The sequence below is a fragment of the Onychomys torridus genome, chromosome 3, assembly GCF_903995425.1.
Source record: "Onychomys torridus chromosome 3, mOncTor1.1, whole genome shotgun sequence".
NCBI classification, from domain to species: Eukaryota; Metazoa; Chordata; class Mammalia; order Rodentia; family Cricetidae; genus Onychomys; species Onychomys torridus.
The window spans coordinates 42,678,914-42,691,634 of record NC_050445.1 but is presented as its reverse complement, the minus strand read 5'-3'; the positions used below and the strand labels follow the sequence as shown (position 1 = coordinate 42,691,634).

Here is a 12,721-nt window from a genome sequence, read left to right as displayed (position 1 = left end):
CATGCTATTATGTTCAACTTTCCCCTAAACTGAGCACAAGGAAAACTAAAAAGAATGGCAAGCTATCTCTGATATTCTATTCAACACTTTTTATGCTAAGTATGGTTCTTTTGTTCTGGAAAACCTTTGATTCTATACAAGATGTAAAGTGTTAATATTTTATCACTTTGGAGTAAGGAACTGACATGGTTGCTTAAATTTAAAAAAAAAATGAACTCTTCTCTCTTTATGTTTTTCTTATGATAGATCTTAGCATTTTAAAAATTTATAAAAAGAACATTTTGTTCAAATAGTTGCAATAAAAGAAACCTAAAAGGCAAGTCTTTGCCAGGTGGAGTGGCAAAAACATGGATGGAAAACATGATCAGTTCTACAGATGCCAGGACTCAGAACATGCTGACACTACAGAATCAGAAATGAATGTTCTGGTAATGAGGGAAATTAATCAGATTAAAATCAGTAAAACTATTATTGTAGCTTATGCTTTTGTGTCAAGTGGAAGTATTTAGTACTTTGCCAACGTACTTCATCTTTAAATAATTATTTGTAATAGAACAAAGCAGATCTAAAATATAATGGCTTGTCATCCTAAATTCTAGCATGTTCTTTACATTCTCAATTTTCAGACATAATATAAGATATATGCTCTTTTAAACTAAGTATGTATCTCCAAACTGTTGTTCAAGTAGTTATCCTTGGTTATAGTCTCAGCAAGAACAACTTTAAGCACGATCCCATTATACCAACAGTCTTTACAGCATCCAGTTGCTTGGGCTACTGTATTGCCTCCTCTTTACAGAGTTGGAAATTCTTCCTCCAAACCAACTGCATGGTTTTACTAATTCAAACTTATGAGTCCAGTAGACAAAATAAAAAAGTATTTCATGGTATTCATGTAAAAAAAAAAAAACAGCTTGGAAAAGTTATTACAAAGAAGCTATTTCTCTTTAACACAGCCACAATTCAGTATTTAAGTGATCATTATTAAATGCTTCTATCCAATGGTCAATTCTGAGTGTCACTTTTTAATTACTTGAAAGAACAGTTTGTATTTCATTGATCCTGACAGCAAAACTGTACAAAATTATGTTTCCCTGTAAAGCTCCCTTTAAAAAAAAATATTCTTTAAGAGCATTGCTAGAAGGTTCCTGAAACATATTTGTTGCCGTGTATTATAGGCAGTTCTAGTTCTACATGAGCACATCTGGGCTTTTAGAAAAAGTAAATGTTGGTCCTGAAGAATATTGGTATGGCCCATGGAACCTATCACACAACCAGTCCTTGATTGTCTGTCCAATTAAGCGAGAACACTGGCCATGGCCAGCACAATCCACTCAGTGAGATTCCAGTTATGACAGAAAACAGAATATTGCTAGGAGCCTAAAAGAGAATCCAAATTCCAAATATCTATATACAACTTATGAAGCCCTGCAGAAAGTAATGAGACTACGTGTGTGGTTAGAAAATGAGCACCATGCAGGAACAGAGACCCTTTAAGGAGCTTCTAAGGCCAGCTAATGTCAAAAGGAAGCATTGATTATGCCAATTCCCTTTAACCCAGAAATTCTTACATTAAGTGACTGAAATGTTTTATTTGTGAGTATGGTATAGTGGACAGAACTGTAAAAGCAAAGTATACAAACTTCCTTTTTTCGTTCATCACAGAGCCTGTTCCCATATCAGTACACAGCAAAGGGAGTATTATTCCGACCCTCCTTGGAAACTTCTTTCAACTGTATTTCTTAACTTTGATTATACTTATGCAAAACAGTCCAAGAGATGGCTTCATTATGACTGAAAAATAACATTGCTCATTTGGTTACCAGAGCTCCATGAAATACCCCTTTTTAGAAAGAATTTCAAAGAGTATTCTCCCTTAAGATTATTTAGAATTCTTCCCATCACACTGATTTTACTGCAGGTCTCTTTCAGGTTTTGATTGTATTGAAAATGCATATTAAGTCCTCAATTTTAGTTTTTAAATCAGTGTTTTCTTCCTTATTAATACTTTGATGTTGTACTTCTGTTGGAATAGACTTATATGCCTTTCTAAAAAGCCAAGGTATGAATAATGAATGAACATTAGTAGGTGGTTCAATACTGAGATTATTTTTTAATGGTCAGAAAAAATAAAATAATCGGGGTTGGGGATTTAGCTCAGTGGTAGAGCACTTGCCTAGAAATTGCAAAGCCCTGGGTTCAGTCCTCAGATCTGAAAAAAAATAATAATTGTTTAATCTTTCCTTAAGTTCATGTTCCAATCTCTCACCCTCTCTCATCAACAGGCAAATCTTAATCCTCATAAAACACACTATCAAGGACCATGGAGAAATTTTCCTTCAAGTCTATACACTAAACACCATGTATTTTCTAAGACCCCAGATGGGAGCTTGTGGACTATTGTACCTGGCATAGTCCTATGCTGATACAGCATATTCCCCATATAGTCCAAATACACAAGCCTTAGAAATGCCTACAAGACCACACCTGGTCTCTGCAGGGAGGTCTCTGCTACACCCTTACTCTCTTCTCTAGACTAAATCTCTCCTATATAAACTTTACAATAACATTTTCTTTTCTTTCAGTACGCACTGCATTTTCTATTATTACAGGTTTTTTAATCAGGTCAATATCTTTTCTAAGAATCTCAAATTCCTGTGTTTTGTCTGTTACTTGTAATACATCTTTAGCATCAATAAGACAGAACATAGTCTGTGCTCAATAAGTACTCCTTAACTAAATTAGCTATGTTTACTTCTCTGTCTATAGCAAATTAAAGGTAGAAGATTATGGAAGAAATCAATATGAAAGGCAAACACAGAAACAGCGACATACTATATAAAAGTGAGTTAACCTATAAAAAGTGGACTGAAGAACTCAGGGATCATTGGAGTCCAGAGGCAAATTGTCTTAACAGCCATTAGACATTAAGGCCCTCTCTAATAGTCCATAATTGCATCATTACATTGGAGGTGAGTATAATAATTGAAGCCATCAGGAAGGGTTAGCTCTTGATACATGGTTAAGATAAAAGTAAAATTAGTAATTCACCTTTAAATTGCATTCATTGAGTGTTTCTTTAAAATAGTTCCTTTTCAGAGGTGAGCTTCAGTTATTGAGAAAATCTGCTCATTTGCATTCTTCTTCCCACTTCCTAACACTGTTAGAGAAATGGAGTGTTCCCTAACCTCACATTAGAGTAAATAACTTTACATTGTAACAATCCTCTTTTGTTCAATTTTATAGCTGCATGAAAATTATTTTCAAACTCCCCTTAATGTTTATATTAACAAAAGAGTTAATGCTATATAATGATTCTAGCAAATTTTGCCATAGAAAAGGGTGTCCTGTACTGACTACAGACCAAATTATTCCTTATCTTGCCTGTACAAAGCAAGAGATGGCATTTCCACTTGAATTCTAAATTGAAGATGACCTTGTGCTGTTTTGAGAAAGGCTGGCAGCTGAGGTCACCGAAGTGTATTGTGATAGACAGTGTGGTACTGTGCATGGCCTGAAGATATGTCCATTGTGTTGATTACAGCCAAGCCGAAAGAATTAGACAGCTCAGAGCATTCTGTCATTTTATTTGAAAATGATGGCCAAAGTCATGGGCAGCAACCATTACCACTTTCATAAAAGGACAGAAGCATTCACTAACTCTATCATTTCAAACAGACAGTTCAGCAATTCACAATCAAATACTGTGAATCCAACATATCCTGTGTTGGGTTCTTGTGACACTCACAAAAGCAATATTTCTGCTTCTACAGTTAAAAAAAAAACACCATCTACACTGCATCCCTCCACTCCTTGCTGCCACATGACTAAATCATTGAAGAAAACACAAGGAAAAATAGACATAAAAATAAAAATACAACAATCTTGATTATTAAAGTAACTCCACTCATTTTTCTCATTAGCTTAGTGTTTAAGAAGCTTAATATCACATAAAAACAAACTTCTATAAGGTCTTCATTAATAAAGGTATGAGCAAAATACTTTTAAATAAATCTGATCTATTGCCAGTGGTTCTGAATAAGCCTTTTAAATGATTTCTGAAATAGCAATATTTAAGTAGAATATTTTGATTGATAGAGAGTTATTTTTAACTTTCATTTCTTTCAGAAACAGATTAAGGACAGAACAAAAATATGTTTGCAATTGAAAAGCAGGTGGAAAAATTCACACTACTGAGCAAGTTCGTATTGCCTCTTATCTTTGGATTTCTACTTCGTCCAAACATCTTCTCTGGATAGGGGGTGTGAAACTCCCAGTCGCTTAATTTTGAGATAGAAATTAAGTTGTGACTTACCATTAAAATTCACAGCCCTGATGTAACCCAGGAGCTCTTTCCCATCGATGGTACCCATTCTTGGGCAAAGGCCTATGTATCCTGGGCAGAGTTCTTTGTGCATGTTGTGCAGAGCATAAGCCATGGAATATACTGCATCAATTACAAATTGAACCTTTCCCTCTTGTTCATAAGATGAATCCCGTGCAATTCTCTCCAGTCCTGAAAAAAAAAAAAAAAGAAAGAAAGAAAGAAAAGAAAAACATCAATGGACAGTACTGGATTTTAAAGAGATAAGAATGGTGATTTCCATCCTTTAAACTTAATCAGACACTACTAATTTTTAAAAAAAATTGGTCCTACCCTTACAAAATGAGGTTTTAATACTTGGTTTTGAATTTTTGTTATTTGTAAAGAGTAGAAATTATTTAACTAGCAGCATGAGTATATAAAAACCATAATAGAGACAATATATAACCATTATCTCTGTTTCTTCCTTCTTAAGTCCCATTTTATTTTACTTTCTTGTAACTATATAACATTTCAGTAATGCTATGATTTTTTTAAGGAAAATATGTAAAATGTGATTCTCCTCATGGAGTTTTGTTTCCAGAGAACCACTGTAGGAATGGTCTAATGCAAGGTTCCTCTCCACTTCACATCAATTCTTGTTTTGAAAGTGTTATATTTAGAAGTAATTTTGTAAGTATTAAATGATAATGTTTGCTTAAGTGACTCTGGATCTTTAAAAGAATCATTCAATTTATTTTCTCTTTGATTTCAATTTTCTCTTTTCTATTAAAAAGATGTAGGTCTCTCAATATGAATGTCAGTGGAAATAATTGTACCCATATTTAGGAATAGTTAGGGCTGATAACTGCAGTATGTAGGCTGATGTTTATCATTTAAAGTACAATAGCAGCATCAGCGAGTTTAAAAATGAAAAATAAATTAAGACATCAGCAATAATCTAACTGTTCCATTCTGAAGTTGAGGAACCTGGGACCTTTGAGGATCAGGGTCATAAGACATAGGACAGATTCTAGAAACTTCCCAAGTGTCAGACTGAAAACTCAATGTTTTCTTTCTTCTGGGAGAAAACATTCTAAATGTCCAGAGCTTGAGGTATGAGGAAAAGAAAAAAAAATAACATGTTAGAAAGTCCTACCTATCACCCCAACCTATCCAAATTTTATTCATCAGAAACAAAAGTGTGTACTTTAAGAAAAAAATCTTTAAATACAATAAATAATTACTTTCCGAACACTGATGTATATATCTTCTAAGTTTAATGGGTTAGATTGAAATAGTTAATATTAGGGTGCTTATACTGAAATAAATTCGATTAACTGTTTACTCAATTTCCTTCATTTGATCATTAGATATTTTTCCTCTGCTATCAGTCATTTCTAGCACTTTGTTCTTTCAGATCCTATTGGCTGGTTTTCTGGCCTCAAAGCCTGTCATGATACTAAATGCTGCTCCTCCACTTCACACATGGATTTTCTTTAATTTTTCTATCTCCAATGCCCACTCTCCAAAACTCAATGTCTTTTCTCCCAACTTCAAAACCTACATATACTCGATACTACCAATACTTGCATCTAGACGTAGTAGAATCCAAACCAGAGACTAAAATACTAAATCAAAATACTAACCAATTCAAGTCATTTGGAAAAAATAATGTCTTGGAAATTAAGAATTGTGTATCATTTTGTCAATTGATTGCAACACTTAGGTTTGCGACTGCTTTGTCTCTAGAAATAACATGTGCCTAAGTCACACTCAGTCTAAAATTGGACTCATTATCAGATCAAAAAGTAGTATTTTCCTAAAATCTCCTTTTGAGGACATTGCAGGTTTTGGAAAGTAGGATACACAGTCACTTTTCACAAAGAGTACCTCTGAGACTCCAGGGCTACAGTGACCCCTCGCAGCCTGATCTAAGTCATACAATATGAGATATGGGAACCATCTCCTCTCCATGTCTCTGTGTTCTCTTCACATTTTGAATACCAGGACAGCCAGAGCACTGCTAGGCCCATAATCTCACCATATTCCCTGGGAAGCAAGTTTTCCAGCTCGGCCTCAAATTTATCTCCCACAGTTTTAACCACAAAATAGACAACTCATAAATAAATATTAAAGAAAGAAAACAGCAACTGAAATATTGGTCCTTTCTTCTTAGACTCTTATCTGCTTACCAGCTACTCTGGTAAGTTCTAAGTTGAGAATTTTTCTCAGGACATGAGACCTAGACCTGAGCAGTCCTGGAAAAACCATGGTATTTGCTTAAGAAACAAAGGGCAAGAAAGACGGTGAGGGAAAACTGGAAACAAAAACTGCATCTAAGATTGAGGCCTGGATGGTTAATCAGTATTTCCTTGACATTGATTTACTGGATTTGATGAGTCAACGTGAAATTCAGCAGGCTTCCAGCTGTTCTTCTGAATCTTACTCATCCCCACAGCACAGACTCTCAGCGCTGCTCTATGTTTGCTGAACTCAAATCTCCTGACATGGAGACAAGAAGAATCTCATCAGTCAAAAACTACCTAGAAAACTGTGACCTAGCCAGGCTGGGATGGGTACTGTCTCTTAGAAGCCATGACTCCCTAGTCTACGAATCTTAAAATGAGAGGTATAAATTGACTCAGCTTATTTTATGGTACTGCTGTATCAAGATAATTTTTTCCTTGGAATGCAAACAGGAGAAAATTTAATGAACTCTTCCTCCCCTTTGCCCATAAGATGAAGAGATGGGGTCTATGTAGTCACCTCACCACTCAGTGTCTGTTTGGAGTTCTCCTCTAGATCTCCAGTGCATAACAATATTCACAAATATCCAAGAAGTCTCACCTAGAAAACATGATAGTATTCACCTACTGCACATTCATTTAAAAATACCTAGACAGCTTGTAATAGCTACCACAAGGCAAAATTTGAATGGATAGTTGTTATACTTGATTGTGTCAGGGATAAGCCTGAGAGAAATATATCAGGCATACTTTATTTAGGAGCATTTAGAAACATTTTATGTTTGGCTTCATCTTCATTTGTAAAATGTGTGGATCAAAAGGGATAACTGTGTAATTTGCTGTTCTATAAATTTCAAACTTTCTACCATGTTTTTAGCCATATAGGGAGGCCTGGAACTTCTTTCAAGTAGAAGCCAGAAAGACATGAATGGTGTATTAAAAAGAAAGTGTGAGAGATTATTTCCCTCTTGAGAGTGTGGAAACAGAAGGGATGAGGAGAGCCAAGAAAGTGGGCACAAGGGGAAAGGCTGTGATGCTCCAGATGCAAACATGTCAGAGGGAACATTTTACACGAGAATGTGAGTCTTCCATACAAAGCCGCTCATGCTGGGCTCGGAAAATTTCTCTAATGTAACACAAGTCGTAAAAGGTCTTATTAATAAAATCAAACCTGGAGCCAGGTATTGGGGTGAACGCTGAAAGATCAGAGAGACAGAACAGGCCACAGCTAACCTCACCTCACCAACTTCTCAGCTGACCCTGTTTCCTCAGACTGGAAGCCTCTGAGTCCTCATCCAATTGATCTCAGCTGAACTGCTGCTGAAAGTGTAAAAGCTTAAAAGCCTAAAAGTTTCTAGTTCCTGGTTCTCACGCCTTATGTACCTTTCTGCTTCCCGCCACCACTTCCTGGGATTAAAGGCACATGTCTTTTCCAAGCAAGACATGAGATCTCAAGCCATGGGATTCAATGTGTATGCCACCATGCCACCTGGCCTCTATGTCTATCTAGTGGCTGTTCTGTTCTCTGTCTCCAGATAAGTTTAATTAGGGTGCACAATATATTGGGGGTCACAATATCATCACATTTCCCCCTTTTGTCTAAAATAATAAAAGTAGCTTATAATTAATATAAGATAAACTATATCCAATAAGTATATACAATGTATACAGTCAAGAATTACATTAACAATGTCCAGTCCATTAACATTTGACAAATTTAGACAAAAATTGCATTACTTATCCTATTTTTTTTTTTTTTTTTTTGCCGGAGTTGAGGACCAAACCCAGAGCCTTGCACTTGCTAGGCAAGCACTCTACCACTGAGCTAAATCCCCAACCCCTACTTATCCTATTTAAAGCAAGTAGTTCCTTTTTAAAAGTAGATTCAATAATTGACCTTTTTAATCTTTTCATTCTACTGCACATCTTCCTACTCGTCCTCTTCCTCTTCTTCCTCCTTCTCTGTAAATACTGCAGTTTATCTGATTTTATTTTCTTTTTAGTTACTGACTCTAAGGAAAAGGGGTAAAAGGAGGATTTCTTTGCCCATCACTAAAGGCAGATGATGGCTAGTTGTGTAACTGGCAGAGAACACCTTAGCCAAATTACTTCCAAGAAATTACTGGCCATGAAAAAATTCAGGCATTTTGAAATTTCCCATCACTGAAGAAACATATTTAAAAGCTATACTTACATGAATTTTAAATATTTTAATTGGTTACCATTTGTGATAGTGTATACCTATAATCACACTATGTAGGAGGCTAAAGAATGATTACAGGTTCAAGAAAAGCATGAGATACATAGTAAGGCCCTGTAACCGGGGTCTGAGAAAATGGAATTATTCATAAAAAAGGTTGCTATGTAAACTGAGGGACTAAATTTGAATCCTCAGCAGCCACCTATGACACATACCTGTAATACCAGTGCTGTGGAAACAGAGATGGAAGATAAATCCTGAAGCCCACTAGTGAGCCAGCCTACATGAATCAGTGAAGCCATATTCTATGAAAGAATATGTCTCAAACACTAAGGTGGAAAGTGATTGGGAAGGAGACTCAAAGTCACCTGTTGGCCTTCAGACTATGCACAGATCTACACATCCATGATGTAGACACTGGCAACAGGTCAGCTCCAAAGTATGGTTAAGTTGAAGGTCTTTATTGTAAATATGAGGGATAAAATGTATGGTGATACTTTATTTGTGCTAAAATGTGATTTTATTTGTATGTTAATAAAGTCACCTGGAGATCAAAGCTAAGAGGAAGCCATTTAGCAGAAGTCTGGTGGTAGTGACACACACGGTTAATACAATCACATGGCAGGCAGAGTCTCTGTGTGTTTAAGGACACAGCCAGCATGGTGACACATGCCTTTAATCTTAGTACTAACCATAGAGACCTGGAGGTCTATACAGATAGTCGGTGACAAGGAAGTCATGTGGTTGGGTTAACAGCCAATGAAAAGGCAAAACAGAAAGGCAATAAAAAGACAGGACACAGGAAGAAGGTCTCTCTCTCTCAGGGGAAGGACAACAGTGAGTATAAGATAAGGTGGTCTTAGTTATTGGCTACTGCTTTATCTCTGGGCTTTAAACTCTATATTTGGCTCTGTGTTTCTTAGTTAATAAGACCATTTATAATCCCATCTACTAAAATGGGCTAAGGGATATGGAAGAGTCCAGGACAGAAGAGAGCAGAGTAAAGAGAAAGGGGGAAAGACAGGGAGATAGATGAAGACAAAGAGAGGCCCAAGAGAGCACATAGCCAAAACAGCACGGTTATAAGAAGAATGAGAAGGTAGAGTTTCTGAACAGAAGGAAGTTGAGGGGGCAGGGTTGAGAAGAACAGCCAGGATGCCAGCATGGACTCTAAAATGTGTAACAGGTAGCTATGACACTGAGGGAGCCTGGAGACCAGCTATGCTTTGGTACACGAGTAGGCATCACAGACAGCCATTTATCCCTTATGCCAATGGTAAGGAAATAGTTCCTTTTGTAGAGCAAAGTAGCTTCACAAGTTCCCAATGAATCCTGGCTTTTATCTAACCACCAGAATTTGCAGAAGTGGGGTTTCTTGTGGACCTGACACATTCCTGTGTGCATGAAAACATATGCACACACACACACACACACACACACACACACACACACACACACACACACAAAACATATGCACATACACACAAATGTGAATAAATAGTGTTATAATATCCCCATATATTCTATAAACAATAAATTATGATTTTTAAGGCTACTGGAAGTTCTGTTCATCTATAAAGATATTCCCCATTCCCTGTTTAATAAATGAGACAGATTTACACACACATTCTTGATGAGCAGATATAAAGGCATAGAGAGACAAAGTAGAGTTTCTCTTGGTTGTTCTTTCAATGATCCAGCTTGATGCTCTCATACATAATGACTTTCTATGCATTCATACATGTTAGTAAATCTTAGTATCTTAGTAAAGAGAATTGATAAGATTTTCACTATTCCAACTGTTTGTTTCCTTAGCTAGAAGTAAAACTCAATTGGTGTGTATGAAGAATAAAAATATTGCGGCTTGAATAGTTTTTTTTTTTTTTCAACATTTTTTTGAGGGGCTTGGGTTTGAAACAAGGTCTCCTATGTAATCCAGACTGGTTTGTTAATTCATTATTCTTCTGCCTCAGCCTCCAGAATACTGGGATCACAATTGTACATGACTTCTTCTGGCCCACCCTACCCATAGTAAAAGCTGAGAAGCCTGGCCACTGACTGGTAGCCTCATACGAATTGGCAGACACTATGAAGCATTCTCCTGTAAGCAGCAAAAGCATGTGTCAACAAACAGACTGAAACACATTTCAAAATTTGCAAAGAAATAGCTTATTTTTTTCAGGCTGTTTTCAAATCCTTCATTTTTTTCTCTGCAATGGTGTGACTCTCATAGTAATGTTTAGGATTTTATAGCAGCTAGAGTCCGCTCTTCCCTTTCTATATCTGATTCTCTCATTCATCTACAGTTTTGAAAGCTGCCAGTGACTCGTGAACTTAATTGGCTATAAAATTTCATTATGCTATAGTTTCTAAAGTTAGCGGTAATGTATTACTGTAAAGCGCTAGAATATTGTCAAAGGCTGTCAGCCATCCATTTAAAATGTCACCGTAAAGTTGTGAAGTGTTTTAGTGCATGGTTTAAAATTAACCACATACAGCAACAAAGCTCTCTTGCATATTGGGAGATGAAGTCAGCCTCACAAATTGGACAGCAAGATTGATGCTTTCCTTAATGAAATCTCAAACTTCTGAGTGCACATTATGTTTCTAGAAAACACTGAATGTGTGTGGGTCCAAAAATACCATGTGGACCTCAGTTCAGGTACTTCATACTCTTTGGTATATCATCTTGGTGCTTATTGCTTCTTTAAATTTTTTTTTATTTTATTGAAAATTTATATGTTCTCGTCTTGGCTCCCCCTCCCCCAACTCTCCCAGATACTGCTTACCTCCCCACCCACAAGATTCCATGTCCTTTCCTTTTCTCTCTCTTTAGAAAATAATCAGGCAAACAAACAAACCAAAAGAATTAGAATAAAAAGAAATAAAACATAATTGACATCCTCTTATAAAGGAAAAATTAGTTTTTTTTTTTCTCCAATGGAGTCTCACTGTGTATTGCTTCTTAGTAAAATCAGCTCAAACCTATGAAATGTTGTGTAGATTAAAATGGGAGTTCCTAAGACAAGCTGGGCAGGAATTTACAGTTTGAGGTTAGACATTTACTATTGCAGTTTTGCTTTCTATGCATTTCCCACTTTTCTGGATAGAGTTCAGTTTAGTAAAACTGTAATTTCAGAGAGTTGTGTTCATTTTCTTGAAATTAGACATGGGGTGCTTCAATATATAATGGAGTAAACAGTGTTCACTTCAAGGCAAAGAGGTAAAAGAAATTGGAGTGAAGAAATAAAGCTTATCAGTTGCTTTATTCACAGGAAACCAAACATTCCAATTGTTTGCATCTTTTTTTTATTATTACTGTCTTCATTGGGCTGGTAATCATCTCAGACTCTAAATTCATATGTTAAAAAGTATTTCTTTTATAACATTCCTCCCTGGTGTTTTCTTAAGTATGCAGCAAGTGTTTTAAATAATTAAACCATTTCCTCAAAGTGGCTGCTGAGAGATTGGTGAGAGGAAAGCTAGAATTGGTGAGCCTGCCATGAATCAATGCATCAGGGAGAGAATTTGAAAGTCATTCTGAATTCCACAAGAGTTCCACAGCCCTTACTCATGGCCACCATGATCATGACAGCAATGCTTCACAGGTGCTTTCCCTAACACTGTACAGAGGCTGTGATTGCAGCATACAGTGACTCTTAACCAGTAAGAACACATCCCGAACACGACAAGACCACAAAAGAGTTTATTAAAGAGGATAGAGGTGACAGGCCTGTGTGAAACACATGTGGGTGAGGAGATGGGGGGGGGTGCTCATGCAAGATGGCGCCGGCTTTTTAAAGGTTGGGCCGCGCATGCATGCAGGAACTCCTGTGGGTACTCCACACATGCACGTAGGTTACATGGCTGCACGCGCACTTTACACAACCACATAAAGCCACAGAGTCCCGGTCCCGCGAGATGTCTGACCTGGAGATGGCTATTCTGAACCGAAAATAGTTAGGCGGT

At 36.6% G+C, this 12,721-nt stretch overlaps 1 protein-coding gene across 1 annotated transcript in view; it reads right to left on the bottom strand.

Moving 5' to 3' along the window:
- Positions 1-12,721, bottom strand: part of LOC118579934 (metabotropic glutamate receptor 8) — a 670,399-nt gene that overhangs the window by 286,620 nt on the left and 371,058 nt on the right. The window contains exon 5 of the mRNA XM_036181754.1: positions 4,316-4,516. Within this exon, the coding sequence (XP_036037647.1) occupies positions 4,316-4,516 (201 nt within the window). The remainder of the gene's footprint in view (positions 1-4,315; positions 4,517-12,721) is intronic.